This window comes from Scylla paramamosain, chromosome 24 (assembly GCF_035594125.1).
Source record: "Scylla paramamosain isolate STU-SP2022 chromosome 24, ASM3559412v1, whole genome shotgun sequence".
NCBI classification, from domain to species: Eukaryota; Metazoa; Arthropoda; class Malacostraca; order Decapoda; family Portunidae; genus Scylla; species Scylla paramamosain.
This window is the reverse complement of record NC_087174.1, coordinates 14,399,042-14,419,959: the sequence shown is the minus strand read 5'-3', so window position 1 is coordinate 14,419,959 and position 20,918 is coordinate 14,399,042. Positions and strand designations below refer to the sequence as shown.

The 20,918-nt window shown below is 37.4% G+C and overlaps 1 protein-coding gene, 1 non-coding gene and 1 pseudogene across 2 annotated transcripts in view; 1 reads left to right on the top strand and 2 right to left on the bottom strand.

Annotated features, from left to right (window-relative positions):
* Positions 1–19,272, bottom strand: part of LOC135112801 (chromodomain-helicase-DNA-binding protein Mi-2 homolog) — a 108,029-nt gene extending 88,757 nt beyond the window's left edge. The window contains 7 exon segments of the mRNA XM_064027623.1: positions 5,775–5,972; positions 9,083–9,283; positions 9,452–9,583; positions 10,198–10,355; positions 10,838–10,979; positions 11,720–11,901; positions 19,098–19,272. Coding sequence (XP_063883693.1) covers positions 5,775–5,972; positions 9,083–9,283; positions 9,452–9,583; positions 10,198–10,355; positions 10,838–10,979; positions 11,720–11,901; positions 19,098–19,131 — 1,047 coding nt within the window. The 5' untranslated portion in view covers positions 19,132–19,272.
* On the bottom strand, positions 6,151–6,212 carry LOC135112960 (U5 spliceosomal RNA; annotated as a pseudogene).
* On the top strand, positions 6,514–6,631 carry LOC135112961 (U5 spliceosomal RNA). The gene has a single exon (XR_010274644.1). It is a non-coding gene; the product is annotated as a U5 spliceosomal RNA (small nuclear RNA).
* Positions 19,273–20,918: the final 1,646 nt, after the last annotated feature.

Genomic DNA, 20,918 nt, shown 5'->3' with positions numbered 1-20,918 from the left:
TGGCCTAACCATGTCTGGATATTAAACCTGACACATCTGGTTAAACATCTGGACATACACATGCCAACTGTCACCTTCCTTAGCCCTGTTAGGTTTTGAGTCACTTCTTAGGTCACTCTCCTCTGTCTTCCTTTACATCCTTAAATGTTTTGGTTTCTTATTTTCAGTACTTGGCTGGAAATGTTTTCATGAGGCTCATTACTGTGTTGTCATTGTCTTCATCTCCTGTCAGTCCCAGAACTGTTTTAATGCCCATTTTCTCATCTCCTACTGATTCCTGCTACTTTCCTAATGTCTTTGTGCTCTATAACAATCACATTCTACTATGAGATGTTCTTTTGTTTTGTCTTCCAGATTGTGTCTCTCTTCTTTCTCTCTCTTGCAGGCAAGCCAGTAACCAGTGTTATGGCAAACAAATGGTTTATCCACATAAATAATCTGCATATTCAGGTATGTGAGATGTACATGGAAATATGCCTACAATAAATAGTATGTAGGAATTTATTTTTAAATCTGGAGATATGCTGTATATATTTACAGTTAGTTGTAATTGAGTGATATTTTATTATTTATTATAGTGATTCCACTTACATACACAACTGCAACTCTTCCCATTCCCACTGATCCTTGATCATGTTCACATCTCTGCAGTTCGCTCATCTATTACCTTTTAACATGGAGCACATGCTTACTCCAGTGGCAGTACCCTGACTTCTCCAACAATTACTCAACCTCTCATGCCAGGAATAATTTCTTTTAATATATTATCACATGAAATGAACAAATTTGACATTCATTTCCATGAGGATTCATTCAACAAATGCAGGTATAGACAACAGGTAAATCATCTTGAAAAATGCCATTACATGTATTGTGGCAGATACAGCACAAAGACTGGAGAAACAATGATTACTCCCAGTGAGGTCTAAAGCACTGGATCAGGGGGTGCTGTGAACTTATCATTAAACCCACCTGTGACCTCAATGAACATTGTCCTTTGTGTCTCACAACACAAGGGGGCAGTCATAGCCTGTCCTTTAAAGACAACTCTCTACCTTCACACAAAACTACATGCACCTAATTACACACAGACCCTTTACTCAAAATTCAAAATCAGTATGGTGACTCCTACACCAGCCTCGGAGTCCCAATCTGGGTAGAGGACAACAAATGTCCCCAGGTTGAACTGCTCTTCTGGTATCAACCCTAAGTGTCTTGACACCCCCCTCAATTTTTTTTTTTTCAATAACTTCAGCAACATTGTCTTATATCTAATTTCCATCTGTAGAACACCACCTCTCCTCTACTAAACCTCATCTTTTTCTCACTAAAATACTGGTGTCTGAGGTAATTGACAGTAGTCTCTTTCCTGTTCCCTCCTACTTTCTCGATCATCATTTTCAATCCAAAGCTAGATGTTGCGTCTAAGTGCGCAACAACTTAGGCTGCTCTTGTGCCCATGCTTTTTAATCTTCCGAGTTTTCCACCATCTGGCTAAGGCTACAGAGTCACTCTCAAACTAAATTTATCTGTGCTATGTGACTCTCACCTAACTCCTCTAACTATAAGAAATTCTTTCACTACTCAACTTCCACAGTGGACCAAATTCTCTCTTCCCTTTTGCAGAAATACCCATTCTTGGAGACTTCAATATTCACCATCAGCTTTGCCTTCCCTCTCCCTTCACTCACCATCCTGGTGAACAAGCCTTTAACTTTGCTATCCTCCATGACCTAGAGCAACTGGTGCAACACCCTAGTCATATTCCTGACCGTCTAGGAGATATGCCTACCATTCCTGACCTTTTCCTAACCTCCAATCCTTCTGGTTATGCCATTACCCTATCTTCTCTGCTGGGCTACTCCGATAACAATCTCATATTTGTATCTTGTCCTATCGCTCAATTCTCTCCTCAGAATCCTCCAAAGTGGAGGTGCCTCTGGTATTTAGCCTCTGCTAACTAGGGGATCTGAGGAGGTATCATGCTGATTTTTCTTGGAATGACTACTACTTCCATGTCAGAAACCTGTCTCTGTGTGCTGAGTGCATAACAGAGGTGATAGTGTCTGGCATGGAGGCGTACATTGCTCACTCTCTCTCTCAACCTAAACCTTCCAAAACTTGGTTTAACACAGCCTGTTCTTGTGCCATACATGACAGAGAGGTGGCCCACAAACAGTACTTGAGCCTTCCATCACCTGAATCTCATGTGCTTTATATTTTTGCTTGGAATAATGCCGAGTCTGTCTCCAACAAGCCAAAAACTCCTTCATTAAGTGTCAAAATCTTTCAAGATCTAACTCCCCTCATGACTTCTGGCACCTAGCCAAAAACATCTCCAATAACTTTGCTTCTTCACTTTTTTCTCCCTTATTTTAACTTGATGGCACCACTGCCATATTTCTAAAGCTGAACTCTTTGGTCAAACTTTTGCTCAAAATTCTACCTTGTATTATTCAGGGCTTGTTCCTCCCTCTCCACCCTCTGACTACTTAATGCTACCCATTAAAATCCTTCACAGTGATGTTTTCCATGTCCTTACTGGCCTAAACCCTCAGAAGGCTTATGGACTTGATAGAGTCCCTCCTATTGTTCTCTGAAACTGTGCCTCTGTGCTTGCAACTTGCCTAGTCAAACTCTTTCAACTATGTCTATTAACATCTACCTTTGCTTCTTGCTGGAAGTCTGCCTACATTCAGCCTGTTCCTAAAAAGGGTAACTGTTCTAATCCCTCAAACTACCATCCTATTGCTTTAAATTTCTGCCAATCTAAAGTTTTTGAATCTATCTTCAACCTATCTAAATTTTTTAATCCATCTTCAACAGGAAGATTCTTAAACATTGATCATTTCACAACCTTCTATCTGATCGCCAGTATGGGTTCTGTCAAGGCCGCTCTACTGGTGATCTTCTGGCTTTCCTTACTGAGTCTTGGTCATCCTCTTTTAGAGATTTTGGTGAAACTTTTGCTGTTGCCTTGGACATATCAAAAAAGCTTTTGATGGAGTTTGGCACAAACCCTTGATTTCCAAACTACCCTTCTATGGCTTCAACCCTTCTCTCTGTAAATTCATCTCAAGTTTCCTTTCTGACCGTTCTATTGCTGCTGTGGTAGACAGTCACTGTTCTTCTCCTAAATCTATTAACAGTGGTGTTCCTCAGGGTTCTGTCCTGTCACCCACTCTCTTCCTATTATTCATCAATGATATAAAGCAAACTTCTTGTCCTATCTACTCCTATGCTGATGATACGACCCTGCCCTTTTCCATGTCTTTTCACAGACATCAAAGCCTTCAGGAAGTAAACAGTTCACGCTGGGAAGCCACAGAATGCCTGACTTCTTATCTCTCTAAAATTTCTGATTAGGGGAAAGCAAACCTGGTATTGTTCAATGCCTCAAAAACTCAATTCCTCCATCTATCAACTTGACACAACCTTTCAGACAACTATGCCCTCTTCTTCAATGACACTCAACTGTCCCTCTCTTCTACACTGAACATCCTTGGTCTGTCCTTTTCTTATAATCTAAACTGGAAACTTTACATCTCATCTCAAGCTAAAACAACTTCAATAAAGTTAGGCATTCTGAGATGTCTCTGCCAGTTTTTCTCATCACCCCCTAGCTGCTAACTCTGTACAAGGGCCTTATCTGTCCATGTATGGAGTCAGCTTCACATGTCTGCGGGGGGTTCCACTGCTACTGCTCTTTTAGACGGTGGAATCAAAAGATTTTCATCTCATCAACCCCTGTCTTCTAAATGACTGTCTTCAGCTTTCTCATCACCACAATGCTGCATCTCTAGCTATCTTCTACTGCTAGATGCTAACTGCTCTTATGATCTTGCTAATTGCATGCCTCCCCTTCCCCCACAGCCTTGCTGCACAAGACTTTCTTCTTTCTCTCACTCCTATTCTGTCCACCTCTCTAATGCAAGTTAACCAGTATTCTCAATCATTTATCCCTTACTCTGGTAAACTCTGAAACTCCCTACCTGCTTATGTATTTTCACCTTCCTATGACTTGAATTCCTTCAAGAGGGAGGTTTCAAGACACTTACCCTTCAATTTTTGACTAACACTTCGGACCCTATTCAGGGACTGGCAACTCACTGGGGTTTTTTTTTTTTACATTGGATTTTGTTGCCCTTGGCTGGTGTCTCTCCTACATCAAAGAAAATGAAAAATAAAAAAAATAAATAAAAAATAAAAAATCAACCTTACTTGCATCAATGTGATGTTGCATTTCTTGCTATCTTCTATCATTATTTTCATGCCAATTGCTCTTCTGATCTTGCTAACTGCATGCCTCCCCTCCTCCCATGGCATCACTGCACAAGACTTTCTTCTTTCACTCACCCCTATTCTGTCCACCTCTCTAATGCAAGAATTGACCATTATTCTCAGCCATTCAACCCTTTCTCTTGTAAACTCTGAAACTCCCTTACTGCTTCTGTATTTCCTCCTTCCTATGATTTTAGCTGTTTAAAGAGGGTGGTTTCAAGACACTTATCCTTTAATTCTTGATAATTGGACCTTTTTTTTTTTATCATATTTTTGTTGCTGTTGACTGGTGCCCCTCCTACATGCACAGAAAAAAAATTTCAAACATTTTGTTTCACTCTAGATTACTTTTTAATTGTTTATTTAAACTGATTTACATATAGATACGAAGAATAAAAAAAATAATTAATTAATAAAAAAATAAATAAAAAAATAAAATCCAAAAAACTTTTTTTTAACCCAGGTTTTTTTTCCAACCCTGATTAGCAGACATCACCTAAACTTCACCAGTTCAAACTCAAACCCTTATTCACACCAAATTTTGAAGTGATCTTCAAATAGTGTTCAAAGTTTAAACCAGTTTTAATGTGAAGACTGAGTGAAAATTGCTCAAATTTCCCTTTTCAGTGACTTGGTCTGAGCACACCTAGTGTGGGATGCCTCATAATATTTTGTGATGGACAGACACATTTCAGATGTTTGGAACAGTTAAAAGGAAAAATATATGATTGTCAGGAACCAGATTCTAGATTATCCATTTTTGTGCATTACTGACAGAATGGTACAACAATGCAAATAGTAAATAACAAACATAATAAGGGTAGTTATGAATCTATTCTACTTAATGAATACTACTGATTAGTAGAGATTTGGAAAAAGTGGCATTAATGTAGATTCACCACAGTCCCTTCTAATTTTCTGCTGAGAGAGAGAGAGAGAGAGAGAGAGAGAGAGAGAGAGAGAGAGAGAGAGAGAGAGAGAGAGAGAGAGAGAGAGAGAGAGAGAGAGAGAGAGAGAGAGAGAGAGAGCAAATAACATCTTGAAAGATTGTCACTTGTCATGTGAAACAATAATATCCATCCAGGTTCACCATCACAAGCCATACAAATATATCATGTTACAAATATTTTGATTTTCATAAAAAATATATAATCAATGTAGGCATCCCCTATATATATGTATATACATTTAAAATATAAATTTGATTTTTCATGTCTTAAAAATCCCTTTAGAAATTCATTCATATTCCATATGAAACTATTTTCAATTAACAGAAAATTCTAACATGTTTAAGTGCTCAACCACACATGAAAATCTAATACATGATAAAATTTCATTTGCCAAATATTCATTATTTGCATACATATATCTTGCACTTCCAAGATATAAAATTTCAGATAGCATAATGATAATTCCCACACATGAGACTCACTGTCTTACACTCACTTAGGGGATGGCTACACAGGATTACTGTTTGAGAAAAGTGCCCATACCTGATGATCAGTTTCATAGCCATCCTCATCCTTAGCCTTCATGCGCTTTCTACGCCTATTCTTGTTTCCTATCTTGGTTTTCTTACTTTTCTTGGGACCTGTAGTCTGTTCAGCTTCATCTTCAGCCTTGTTCATGTCTTCCGCCTCAGCCAACATCTGCTCAAACTCAGCATCACTATCCTGACTGGAGTCATCCTCCTAGACATGGAGGAAAATTTTTTAGCGTTCTCTGAAGATGGGATGTAGCATATTTTCAGAATCAAACTGTCAGCATTTCTTAAACTTTTACACCCTAATTTCTCTGGTACCAAATATATATGTAGTTCAGGTGTTATTTCATTAAAGTTCAAGGGTGCCAAACAGACAACAGCAGGCCTTGTTCCCCTCCACGGAAATCTTTCATAAAAGGCGAAAGATTTATGCGTTTTGAAGGGAAACACATAAATCTTTTGCCTTTTACTAAAGAAACAGGAAGAGGGTGTGGAGGACTAACTTGAGCAAGAATAGCGACTTCTTTCTTCCCAATAATTTATAGTTGTTCCTGACATCTGAGTGCAGTAAATACAGTGTTTAGAATATGAAGGAAATTGAGTAGTGTGCCTCTTTTTCTGTTTATTATACAAGTTATTCCTTGGGAGTATCTCATTAGTTGAGTTTATGTAAGTCAGTAGAAGGTGGATATATGGTAATCTTAGTTATTTTTTTCCCTGTAAATAATTCTATTTATGAGATTGTTACATGCAAGTCATTTCCCTTCAAAAAGCATTAAATCTTTTGCCTTTTACTGAAGATTTCCGTGGAGGGGAACAACTTACATGCAACAATCTCATATATAAAATTATTTACAGGGAAAAAAAAAAAAAAGATTACCATATATCCACCTTCTACTGACATCAACTCAACTAATGAGATACTCCCAAGGAATAACTTGTATAGTAAACAGAAAAAGAGGCACACTACTCGATTTCATTCATATTCTAAACAATGTATTTACTGCACTCAGATGTCAGGAACAACTATAAATTATTAGGAAGAAAGAAGTCACTATTCTTGCTCAAGTTAGTCCCCCACACCCTCTTCCTGTTATCTAGATCCAACTCTTCTCCATTCATAATGCTGAATTTCAAGTGCAGACCAATTATGTGATTTTTTTGATGAAAGATGGTGTTTGCAGCATACATTTAAAGATATTAAAAAGAGAACCACTAAATTTACTTTGCATATATATACTACTTGCTTAATGTACTTTACATTCCCTATTTATATTCTTATTTAGCATATTTTTCCCTTACATAATACAATACCTTAAAAGCCTACACTTCACCCCTTCAACACAATGACACCTACATACACATTATGAAGCACTGGTGGAATATACAATGACACCTATGCAGGTGTCGTGGTTACATTCTATTTTAATTGCTGTCGGACAATCCCGTATCCTGTCTTAAGATGTGGCATGATATTCTTAATACCAAACTAAAGTCAGGTCACCCCTAATGCAAATTGTGTCTAACATGGGGGTTGTTTTCACTTTCAAGTCATACTTTGATGCAGAGATTTTAAAGGTTAACACAGCAATGGGCCACAGCAAGTCACAGGGATATCCATAACATGGAGTAGGATAACATTTATGTTGGAGGGGACGGATGTGTCACTGCCACCAGCATACACAGTGATGTGAATTTATCAAGATGGGTAGGCTGCAGCCACTGCTACCACTAGCATTCATGGTGATGCAAGTTTATTGATAAGGGAAGGATGCAGCCACTCCCATTCACAGTCATGCAAGTTTATTGAGAGTCTGGCTGCAGTCACTATCACCGACAGTAATATCAAAAGTGAGTGTTCATCAGTTGTGTGTAAACAGTGGCTCAAAATGATTTGTTAATGACTGTTACTGTGCTGTATCAGTTCTTATTCATTATCCTTTTGATGTTTTATAAGCTATGTTTTTATTACCTTAAGTTACAGCCATGGTATACATAGTGGAAAAATTTCAATTTTTGAGGAATCAGTCTCATCTAAGTCAGAACCATAGTAATTTTTTGCTAATGCTTACATTAAAACTATTTTTTTGCCAATGCTTTCATTAAAACTAATTTTTTGCCAGTGCTTTCATTAAAACTAATGTGACTTGAATCTAATGCAGGCTGATAACAGAACAGAACTCCAGCGTTAGCAGCAACCTGACTACTATCTACTAAGATAAAAAATACATAATGGACCTTCTTACATCAAATGGGATTTGTTACATAACCACTTGTATCAAAACTCATCACTGCTCAAATTCAATTAATAAGTAAATGGAGAAAATAATTAAAATAAAGAAATTAAAATAAATTATACATTGTAAGTCAGATTGATTTAAGGAAGCTTCATGGAAATGTCTGTTCATGGAGGTAAAGAGATGTTTAAGGAATAATATTCTTCTGCAAATGTTAACTTGACATGAAATGAAACTGTACAGTGAAGGTAAATTACCTAGGATAAATCCATGTGTAAACAAAATGGAAAGGAGAGAGGAATGAGTGTATGAAGCATATGGAAAAAGTGCTAATATAGTGAAGTGGTGCAATGGGTGGATAGACAGCTTGAAAAATTAAATGTGATTAAAATTGTTTGAAAATTCAATCAATAGTTAAAGGTGAAGAGTAAGGCCAATGGAAGACAGATTACTGTAAAGGAATAATTGCAAGAAAGAAATGAAAGAGGAGAAAGCCTTAAAAAAAAAGTTAATGGTTAGAAAGCTAAAGATCACCAAAGGACATTATTGGAGGGAATGAGACATCTCAATAATATAGAATAAATAATACTTAAACAAGGTACTGACTCCAATAGATTCAATAAATCCAGTATCTGTTAATATCCATCAACATAACTGATGTTCTTGCTTGAGACTAGCAAGAATCAGGGATACCCAGTAATAAACATAAAATGCTCATTATAAACTTACAAATAGTTACTGGAATCAAACTCTTCATCTCTTATAATTCAGGGTGGGAGCATCATTGGAAACAATGAACTCTTATTGAATAAAAACTAACCACTTCAGTTTTATGACAGTTGTTAAATTATGAACACCAAAAAGAGGTAAAACTATTTCTATAAATTAGAGATTAATACTAAAAATCATACATAACCTAGGTCAAGCCCCATAATGGTGTTATAATATATCCTACCACTATTACTCAAATAATAACTGTCAGAATTAAAACTTGAAGGAGACATTCAGAAGGTCCACTATATATATGTAAAAATTCTTACTAACATTAATCAACAGAAACCAACAATCTCACCAGACTCACCGAGGTGTCCTTCTTCCGTTTCCCCAACTTGATCTTGAGCGTAGGCACCTTTCCTCCCTTCTTGGCCTTGGCTTCTGCTGTCGTGGTGCGCTTACGGCCACGCTTCTTCTTGCCCACCCCTTCACTGTCATCTTCAAATTCTTCCTCCACCTCTTCATCGACCTTCGACTTCCTTGGACGTCCTCGACCCTTGGGAACAATCTGAAATTAGTGGAAACAAGGAAAACTCCTCTCATGCTTTTTAAATATAAACTGAACCCTTACGGAGACGAAGAACTTGAAGGACCCGAGGCTTTTCCTTACTACGAGGAGTCTTCTGTACTCACCGAGTGACCCTTAGATGTCAGTGGATTTCATCAAATCACTTACTTGGACAGGTTCTGGTTCTGGTTCTTCTTCCTCAGCAACCTCTTCCTCTTCCTCCTCTTCATCTTCCTGTCCTCTGGCTGTGAACTCTCTCCACTTGGCAGCCACCAGCATCATCAACTTGGATACAGGAACCTGGAATGGGATGCTGTCTGTTAACAACCCTTAACTGTTAGCTTAGACAATTCAGATTAACCTGGTATCAGATTCAATCTCAAGTTCATTTTCATTCTTTACCTCTCTTTTGCCTCATTGGTTTACCACATTCCTTAAAATGGTAAAAGGTTATTTCTGGATTCTTGTAGCAGACACACACACGTGGGAGCAACTTATCATTTTCAATAAAGAGGACAGTCAAGGCAAAGAGAATCCACTTTTCTCTACAAAATTTTGGAACGATAACTAAGCACTCACCATTACAACTTTAAGTACTGAGAATGCTTTGTCATGCATTCCATATAAACAAGACAATTCTTGGTCAATTTTCTGGAAAGTTTTTTCTTACTGTGTACATATCAACAATTAGTATCTGCTAACAGCATCTCTGAAAACATCCTTTCACACAAAATAATGATCTGGCATGTGGATAGGTATATAATTATAAGTATACCTAAAGGAATATGTACAAGCAGTATCAAAAAGTAGAGGGCACTGGCTTTTAGCCGATCAGTTATCAATGATAACACCTACAAACTTCATACATATTGGTGACTAGTTTATTTGTAAACCTTCCACATTATTTAACTCACCCTTGGATTTTCTTTGGCCAAGAGGGGTCGTACATGCTGCTGGAAGAGCTTATATGTTGTGAGAGTTTGGTAGTCATTTTCAGAATACTCAATCTGAACATCATTCAAACCAAAACTCTCACACACTTCTGCTACTGTTGGCATCTGGTCACCTCCACCTGAAAGATAGACACTGTCAGCATTATATATCAGGTGTCATACAGCAATAGGCAACCAGTACTACTAGCAACACAACACAACTTGACATTATTATACTGGCTGAATCTCCTTTTCATTACAACTGGAATTTTCAGTTAAAGTACCATGTTTTAATTTAATTTCTACACCAGCATTCTTTATCCTACCATTCACTTTATACTGTGCTCTCACTATGCCGATATTAAAAATATTATTTAACATGCAATAGAGAGAGAGAGAGAGAGAGAGAGAGAGAGAGAGAGAGAGAGAGAGAGAGAGAGAGAGAGAGAGAGAGAGAGAGAGAGAGAGAGAGAGAGAGAGAGAAATATCCAATTCTTGGAAATGTAATGATTGGACATAATGAATGCAAAATAAATGTATCATAATGAGGAGAGAGAGAGAGAGAGAGAGAGAGAATGCTATGCAGCCACAAGCAAAAAGTAAGAACCAGCAGAAATGATACCATTCTGCTCATTGCTCTCCTGCAATGGTGCCATTGGAGCAACAGCAGGGCGGCCCCGCCCCTTGCCACGCCCCCTGCCCCGAGATGCATCCTCAGTGTAGTCTGAGTCCACTCGTTGACCTTCTTCCTCATACTCACCCTCCTGCAATCAAAGATAAAATCATTGAATATGAAATCATCCCCACCAAATTTTCAATGTTTCACTTTTGAGTATAAATGGTCAAAATTAGCATATTCATTGAATTTGAAGTCTTTTGGTAAATATTTATTAAACAGTCATAAGAACATAAGAAGTAAGGGAAGCTGCAAAAAGCGACCAGGTTTACACGAGGCAGTCCCTGTATAAAATATACCTACCTATTTCTATCTATTATCCCCATCCATAAGCCCATCTAATCTTGTCTTAAAGCTCCCTAATGTCTTAGCACTAACAACATGATTATCGAGTCCGTTCCACTCATCTATTTGAGAACTAATTTCTTCCTATCTCCTTCCTAAAACCTAAATTTTTCAAGCCAGAACCCATTATTTCTTGTTCTATCCTGGTTGCTGATCCGAAGAATTTTGCTTACATCCCCTTGTTATAACCCTTATACCACTTAAAAGACTTCTATCAGGTCCCCTCTTAACCTACGTCTCTCTAAAGAATGTAGATTTAACAGCTTCAGTCTCATCTCATAACAAATACTCCTCATCCCCTGTATCCTTTTAGTCATTCTCCTCTGTACTGATTCTAATAGAACTATATCTTTCCTGTAATGTGGGAACCACATAGGAGTCATAGGAGTCAGTACATCTATATATGAATACGAGATAAATGAGAATAAATCTTATGCTGAAAATACAAAAACCTACAGCAAAGGCAACAAACAAATAACTCACACTTTCACTCTCATCCTTCTTCTTTCGTTTCTTTCGCCCTCGATCCCCCCGTGAAGACTTCCGTTTCTTGCTCTTCTTCCTCTTTCGTTTTCCTCCACTCCACTCCTCATCCTGCTCTTCTTCATTGGAATCACCTTGTTCTTCTTCCCCCTCTTCTCCTTCTCCCTGCTCTTCCTCCTCTTCTGTAAATGTAAAATTTATGCTAATACAAGTCACATCAATATTCATGTTGAAGATCACAAGTGATTAATGTCTAAAAACACGAATCCTGTATCTACTTTTGATGCACAAAGCATTTAGAAAAAAAAGTAACTGTCTTTCTGATTCCTTGGGATTACTGTATCTACTTTTGATGCACAAAGCATCTAGAAAAAAATTAATCTGTCTTTCTGATTGCTTTATTTTTTTTCTTTTCCTTTGAATACACTATTTATTTTCTTCTTTCCTTTGAATACACTATCTTCCCATTAAACTAATGAATGCTGCTTATAGTGAGAATAAAAATGAAATATTTGAAAGATACAAAAATTAATAACATTGAAGGACTCAGTTATAAAGCTGCAGGGGGCTGCTGTGATACAGTGGGGCCACGCGCACTTTGGGGGGTGAGGTTAGGAAGGACATCCACTCGGGGTAACAGTTCCCAAATGCCAAAACCAAGTTAGGAGACACCATCCCAGCCTTAATAAAATAAGGAAACCAGAGAGAGAGAGAGAGAGAGAGAGAGAGAGAGAGAGAGAGAGAGAGAGAGAGAGAGAGAGAGAGAGAGAGAGAGAGAGAGAGAGAGAGAGAGAGAGAGAGAGAGAGAGAGAGAGAGAGAGAGAGAGAGAAACTTAGTTATAAAGTTGTTTTAATGACACAATATTTGCAGATATCAAACCAGATAGCAGAGCTGATATGGTTGAATGTTAGGCAATATTCCACTGTAAATCCAATCTCTATCCTGATGACCTGTTTGTGTTGGCTCCAGCTGTTGGCACTAATCGTTCACAGGTTTAAGCTGGCCCACTTATTCACCTCTATCTAAAGTTGCATACATTTAAGTCGGTGCCTGAAACTCACTGCCTGACAATGTTGTTGCTATAAAGTAGTGGTTCTCAAATATTTTCATAAGCAACCCTATTTAAGAACTTCTGAACCCTTCACAATCCACAGTAAAAATATACAGTGGTATACAAACTTAATTTTCAAAAGAAAACAAACAAGTTTCACACTTATACCTTGACTAAGATAATGGGAAAATGAGCAAAGAACTTTGAAAATACACACAATCACTGACTGACTGGTGGGCCCAACCTCAGTCCACTACCCACCAGTCCAACATATGCATTTGATAAAGGCATAATTTCTGTCAGAGCCATCACTATGTTGGGGGAGGGAGGATGTGGGGAGAGGATGAATGGGCATTACATAATTAATTTCCAAATGGAATGCAAAGGAATGCACATCAATTTAAAAGCAAAATAATCTAATATATAGATTATAACAACTGGGTAGAGAAAGAAAGAGAGAGAGAAAAAAAAAACAAGATTAATGGTAGTCTGTAAAAAAAAAAAAAAAATAAAATATATATATATATATATATATATATATATATATATATATATATATATATATATATATATATATATATATATATATATATATATATATATATATATATATATATATATATATATATATATATATATATATATATATATATATATATATATATATATATATATATATATATATATATATATATATATATATATATATATATATATATATATATAAGGTTAACTTAATTAAGCCAAGGCAGAAAATGCAAATTATGTGAAAAACAAGAATGGCATCACAAGTGATGGAAAGACAGCCAACTGACAATGTAAGAATGAAAACTGCAATTTCAATAAAATAAAATAATATAAATTGAGCATAAGCCTTTTTAGTTTATGTCCCTGTAACCAATTAAGATTTACCTTGAGATCCAACATTTGGTTATGCAGTTTGAGAACTGCTGTCCTAAAGACTGTCACAGCTTTCAAATCAGTTCTTCACATGGCACTTGGATCACTCTTCCTTGAATATACATACTAAAAAATTGTCCACAAATCTCACACATAAATTGGTTCCTTTCCATCACACACTAAACACCAATATTTCTTTTCTTACTTCAAGACTGGAATGCCTGCAGTTACTGGTTGCTTCCCTCCTCACTTTACCAATGCCAATTCTTTCCTCTGCCAAACCGTTTGACATTTGGGGTAGTCAGTCAGGTGAACATATGGAGCAAATTCATTATAATAAATACTATAAATATAAAACCAATTATACTCTATTCTCAAACATTAGAGAACCACCAGCCCCACAGTGGAGCTTGGTGGGCCCTAGATTCTATCCTGATTGGGTAGCAGTGTCTTGTGGTATGGCAGAGGGTATGACATTGTTTTGGTGACTCAATAAACACTGCTAGACACCTACTTGTCCTAGACAGTGGTATATATATATATATATATATATATATATATATATATATATATATATATATATATATATATATATATATATATATTTTAGACATTCTTGCAGGCTTTTCTTTACTTTTAAAGTGACTGACAATCAAAAAAGAAAGCCGCAGTGAAGCTGGAAGTACATAATATAAAGATTCCTGATCAAAGACTGCAATTAATGGATAAAACACCATGACAGCAAGGCAAGGCATGCTTGACCTGTCATCAGTGGCCCACCCTATCACCCCAGGGCAAGCCACAGGTCTGGCCAGCAGGGTTTATGGTCCCATTGGGCATCCAAGATGGCTAGGCCACTCCCTTTCCCATGTCTCAGGTGAGGGATTGGATGTTTGTAGTCCAAAGCACCTGGAGATGACTATCATCATCCTCTCGCCCGCTCATAAGTTGATAAGACAGTACACTTTTCACTCAGTGACTTCTCTCCATCTTTTGTGTTCAAGTGATGAAACATTTAGTGGAGATGGTGAAGAAATGGTTTTCATGTAAAGCAAACAGTTTGTGTGTTGGTAAAGAAACAATAAAGCACTGTTAACCGCATGCTATTCATGGAACAATGCCATTCAGTAGCAGGCCAGAACGTTGATCCCCTGACAAGCTCCACCCAGGAGAAGGGGCTTGTGTCTCTAACTTTCCAGAACAGTATAACAGGTTTAATGGCTGATAATAATTTTTAAAGAGAGTGACTGACAAAAACTTATTTTCATGTCTCTATGCAATTTCTCTACTGAAACAGAATAGAAACCTTTTTTTTTTTTAATATCCAGTTTCCCTGGTCTGTCAGGATTAAGACAGTGCCTCCTAATGAAAGCCTTTGGATCTGGTATATGGAAACCATTATCCTGAGTGGATGCCCTTCCTACTCTCAGACAATGGCCAGGATTCGAACCCATGCGCCTGAGGATCCCTCAGCCCCCAAAGCGTGCACAGTCCCACTGTACCACAGCGGCCCCCATATATGTTCAAATATAATGCAAAAGAATCTTTACAAATTAACATATAGTTTCATGTAATACTTCACAACTTAGGGATATTAATTAAAATTATATTACATCAATGTATAAGATCAACACCTTTTCCTATGAACTCCATCCAAGGAAATTATGGTGACTGAAGAGTCCTTGATTCTTGTCCTACCATTCTTTCACTACACACTAATCCTCTTACCAACTCCAGCACCCACCACATTTACCATACTCACATGCTCTTAACCACCTTATGATCTTTTTGCCATTCTTTATAGTACATTACCTAACCACTTTTGAGTGTTGTATTTGACTCCTTTAACCACTCATATATCATTCTCAACTGTACTATATAAATAAAATCTGTTACTACAGTACTATAACACACAATTAAAAAGAGAAAAATCCAAAAGTGATGTGTTTAACGGAAACAAAGCTAAAAGAAGAAAACCAGATAGTCATTAACAATAACCACAATATATGGAGAAGAGACAGGATTGGTAAAGGAGGGGGAGGTGTAATGATAATGACAAAAAAAGAAGCAAAAACAAAAATATTAAAAAAAAAAAAAAAAAACAGAAATAGTGAGTGTTAACTTGGAGGATAATTATGGAGAAATACTGACTAACAACTTATGTACCACCCAAAACAAACTCTTGGAACAAGGAAGAATATGAGAAAGTAATGAAAAATACCATCCAGTGTTAGAGTAAATTAATCAAAAGTAACAAAAAAAGTATTATTGGTTGATTTCATTTGCAAAGAAGTAAATTGGTAAATGTTTGAAGCTGGAAGAAACAAGACTGCATAGTGAGAAAGATTTCTGAAGCTGACTATGGAAAACACAATGATGCAATGGGTGACTGAAAATACAAGATATAGGGGAGATGACAAACCAACAAGACTAGACCTAATATTAACAAAAGGAATCAACCTAACTAAAGGATTAAGATATGTGTGCCCCAGGGGAAAAGTGACCATGTAATGATAGAAACAGAGACCGATAATGATGTCAGTGAAGAGGATGAATCCTACAAAGAAAAAGCAAATATAGATGATCTTAAGAAATTTTATGTAGAAATGGACTGGGAAAAAGCTAAAAAGAGCAAATTATGTGCAAGATAAGTATGACATTTTATGGAAATATATGAGACTGGAATGAATGTCCCATTATACAAACCTCAAAAAAAAAAAAAAAAAAAAACAGGTGTGGTTCAATGCAAGATGCACAGGTGCAAAAGAGAGAGAGAGAGAGAGAGAGAGAGAGAGAGAGAGAGAGAGAGAGAGAGAGAGAGAGAGAGAGAGAGAGAGAGAGAGAGAGAGAGAGAGAGAGAGAGAGCATGGATAAGAATGAAAAGAAATCAAAATCATAAAAATAAAGAGGAAAAGAAAGGATATGAAAAGGACATAATTGGACTGCAAGAACGAACCAAAACTGTTCTGTAGATTCATAAATGGAAAAATTAAACTGAAAGAAAAATCAGAAAGGTTGAAGGGTGGAAATGAAACATATGAAGACCCAAAAGACAAGAGTGATTGCTAAACAAACAAGTTTTCACAGAAGACTAAGAATTTAAAGAACCACAAGACAAGACAGAAAAGCGAATATGGGAAATTATAGTAAATAAAGAAGCTTATAACACAGAGAAACTGAAAGAGAAAAGCAACAATACCAGATAGGAGTATCAGGATTCATTCTAAGAGTGCAGGAAACAATTAGTTGAACCAGTATGACATATTAAAGTGCTCTCATCAATTGGAAGAGTGCCTAAGGAATGGAAGGGAGCAGACATAGTGCCAATTTATAAAAGTGGAGAGAGAGAAAGAAGAACCACTAAACTTTAGACCAGTATCAATGACCAGCATAGTATGTAAGACAGTGGTTCTGAACCTTGTTTGCCCTATGCACCCCTTTCACCATATGTCAGAATGTCATTCTCCTCCCTCCTTTCCAAGACTGTCTGCCTCAAAAAGTGCATTCCAAATAATATGCATATAATACTGAAAATCCTTTGTTTTTTTCCATATTAGTACATGTACATTTACAATTTTACATGGATGTGAGGAGCCCTGGGGTGCTCAAAGGCTATAAAAAATCAACATTCTAATAGTATGAGTTTGCCAATCTGTGGTCCCAATTCCCCCCTGAAAACCTGAAATTCCCCCCTGGTTGAGAACCCCTGATGTAAGATCTGCGAAAAAGTGATAAAGACGCAGTGGACAGAATTTCTAGAAAAACATGATGTAACAACAAAGACAATATGGCTTTACTTAGTAAAGTAGGCAAACACACACACAAACACATAGCAATCAATCTATGTATCCATATATATATATATATATATATATATATATATATATATATATATATATATATATATATATATATATATATATATATATATATATATATATATATATATATATATATATATATATATATATACACACACACACACACACATACACACACACACAGTTAGATTTGGGAAAGCTGCAAAAGTTTAGTTATCTTTCATACTAATAATATGATGATCAAATGTGGCTAATAAAAGATAACAATTTAATAAATATTTCCTATGAAACCCATGAAAACATTTCTTGATGCATATATTCATCTATAAATAAGTATTGTTATGACATACATCTGATTTTCTATACATCATAGTTGAAAATTACAGCTTCTAATATTCTGATGAAATAATAGCAAAGCTAATTAGATTTTCTTTTTTAAAGTCCCCACATCTAGGATATGAATCCTTCCACATGACAAATATAACAGCAGGGTGAAGACAATAAGAGCTAGAAATTTAAACAGTGACCTTAGTAACTTGTTTCTGTGGCAATGAAGTTTGTTAATTATAGGGCTATGCTGAATTTAGCCCTTGCTCAAGCCTCAGCTTAGTTAAGGATTGGTATACTGAGGCTAATTACGATAGTCTGAAAACACGTAATTGTATGTTAGGTTGGAAATCATTGTTTCAGGATCAAATGATATACTATGAATGGTGCATAATCCCCTTTCAAGTTTCCCACAGGAAGGAGCGATAGTGGCTGCAATCAACTAATCATGTAATACATCTCGACCGACGATGGTGAAGTAAACATTATCTTGCTACGCGGATCAAACTCGTGGTGCAATACAATTAAAATGAAGCTACTCATAAAATCAATACCAAGGAGAGAGAGAGAGAGAGAGAGAGAGAGAGAGAGAGAGAGAGAGAGAGAGAGAGAGAGAGAGAGAGAGAAAAAAAAAAAAGCTTCGCAGGGATGGGCAACACCACCTACAGTATTTCATGTCTGATTACGTAACACCCCCTGGCTAGGCGTGCTTCAAGGCAGCTGCTCTAGCTCCAGAGGCTTGAAACACCCCAAGAATATCATGAGAGCCCTGTCCTCACCCCCATGGTGACGGGAAGGAGGGTTATAAAGCAAAATAAATTGCGCGCCAAGCATGCGGGGTCGGCCACCGTGCCTCAGCGACGCCACAAACGTTCCCAGGCTAACCTTCAACCTTACCATGTCAACAAAACACTAGACTTACTCTACACGTGACTACAAACTCATGAAAAACCCCGCAAGTTCATGATATACCACCGATTTTTGCACTAGCAGGCATAACAAAGGTCCAAGCTTACCCCGTGAGGGTCGGCTGATCAGCGACAACCCGGCCGGTATCCAGGCCTTCACCCCACGTTGGTCGCTGACTAGCCGACCCCGCTATGGTGACGAGACGCTTCCCTACATTTCTCTTTCCTCTCAGTGCTTTCTGTGGCCTTCACGGATCCATGGCACTCAAAAGTAAGCACTAGAACCTTAAAGAAGAGCACCAAAACACCGCAGGAGCACCCTTTTCCCGGTCCATTCGAATCAGATGCTGCCTCACTCCCCTCCTCTCACCTGGATATTCCGCCTCCTCCAGGTCCGACGGCATTTTCTCCCTCTTCTCTGACTGCTCCTTTCCTCTTCTCCTCGCCTCCCTTCTATTCTTCGTCCGTGTGAGTCACTTTACAAAACTTATGGGACGCACGAGGAGCACCACCACCGACTCGTCCAGCGCGTCTCTCTCAATGTTTCTCGGCCACAGAGGTTTTTCGGACAAAAGAAAGTCTAATGCGCATGCGTGACGGACGGAGTCATGTGGCTTACGTCTCTAACTCCTTCCTTCCTCGCAATAAGTTTAGATATCGTGCATAAAGGTGTGAGAATATTAGGTAAATTAAATCATGGGCCGATAAGAAACGAGATATCTTGGCGGGAACAATAACTGACGCCTTTGAACAGCGACCCCTTATAAATCAATTATTACTTGAAATCATTCAGTAGCTTTATTTAGCATAGATAGCACTGCATTCATGATACAAAAGGCTTATACGCCTCTCTCTCCTGCAGCCTACAGGAAGTCAACCGGCGATCTATTCACTGCATGTCATCTTTAAGAACTGAATCATTAACATTTATCCTTTACCGGCTCCCTTAGGACAAATCGCTTTTCTTACATCAAGAATTACTGCACTATTCATTTCGCATGCGAAACAATTATCCATAACAAAACATTGCCAGGCGTTCTAGAGCGAGCAGAGCTACAATTTCCGTGCAATTCGAAACGCAGAACACTGCACTCCTATTGTTTATATGAAATATTTCAACAATTGATATCTAACACATTATTAATTCCAGTTGACAGAGATTAGTGGGATAGCAAAAGTGGCGCATCCATTATAAAGCCCTACATAATACAACTATGTAGTTGACAGTAACACTTACAACTTAATATCCTAACGAATATGAACCATTATATTCCACTTATTTACACTGTACAACAGTGAAAAAACGGACATACGAATAATATTTCTAAGGATACTTTCTTTTGAAAATCTTGAAAATCACACTACCTAGTTTATTGTGAGACCCACCATCTTTTTCTGTAATTGTTTCGATAAGGATAACTTTCTAAACAGATTCAAGGTACAAAATATATTATAAAAGGATGATGTATTTCAGTTCCTTTCCTTGTATTTTCTAGTTTCTGGTCAATACTAATATTCTGCATTAGATTTGCAACAATACTACTCAGTAGGAAACAATCTCTGCTTCTGCAAAATATCAGGGGATCTTTTGACTATGAACCAGGTCACTGGAGGTCATTAAAGCTGTTCTCCTTCACATAGGAAACGCCTTGCCTTCTTTCAAGTTGCACACTTGGTTACTTTAGCTTCTTAGAAGAGGCTGCTGGGCTGGGACATTTAGTTTTCCATTCTCCAGAGCTATGGAAACCACGGTTTGGAGGAATACTCCACTGTTTTATCTATGTTCATGATCATACCGAAATAAGTAGTTTGCATCCACAAGAGCAAATAAAACAATACTGAAGGTCTGCTTGTAATTGAAATAGCTGTTTCCACTGTTGAATGGGCACTGCAGAAGAACATGTTTGCCGTCCACAGCTCTCAAACAATGAAGGAAATTCCACCTTACTTCAAAAGTGTGTGCAACATCCAACCACTCGTCTGTAGTTTTTGGCAGCTGAAACTAGAAATAAAGGAAACATCTAGTAACGTTAGCATCATACCTATATTATTGTTAAAAATAAGGCAGGTATTATTGTTAAAAATAAGGCAGGTGTCTACTGCCTCCTCCACAGGAGGAGGCAGTAGATACCTGCCGAAACGATAATTACTCCCAGTGAGGTCTAAAGCACTGTTCAGGGGGTGCTGTGAA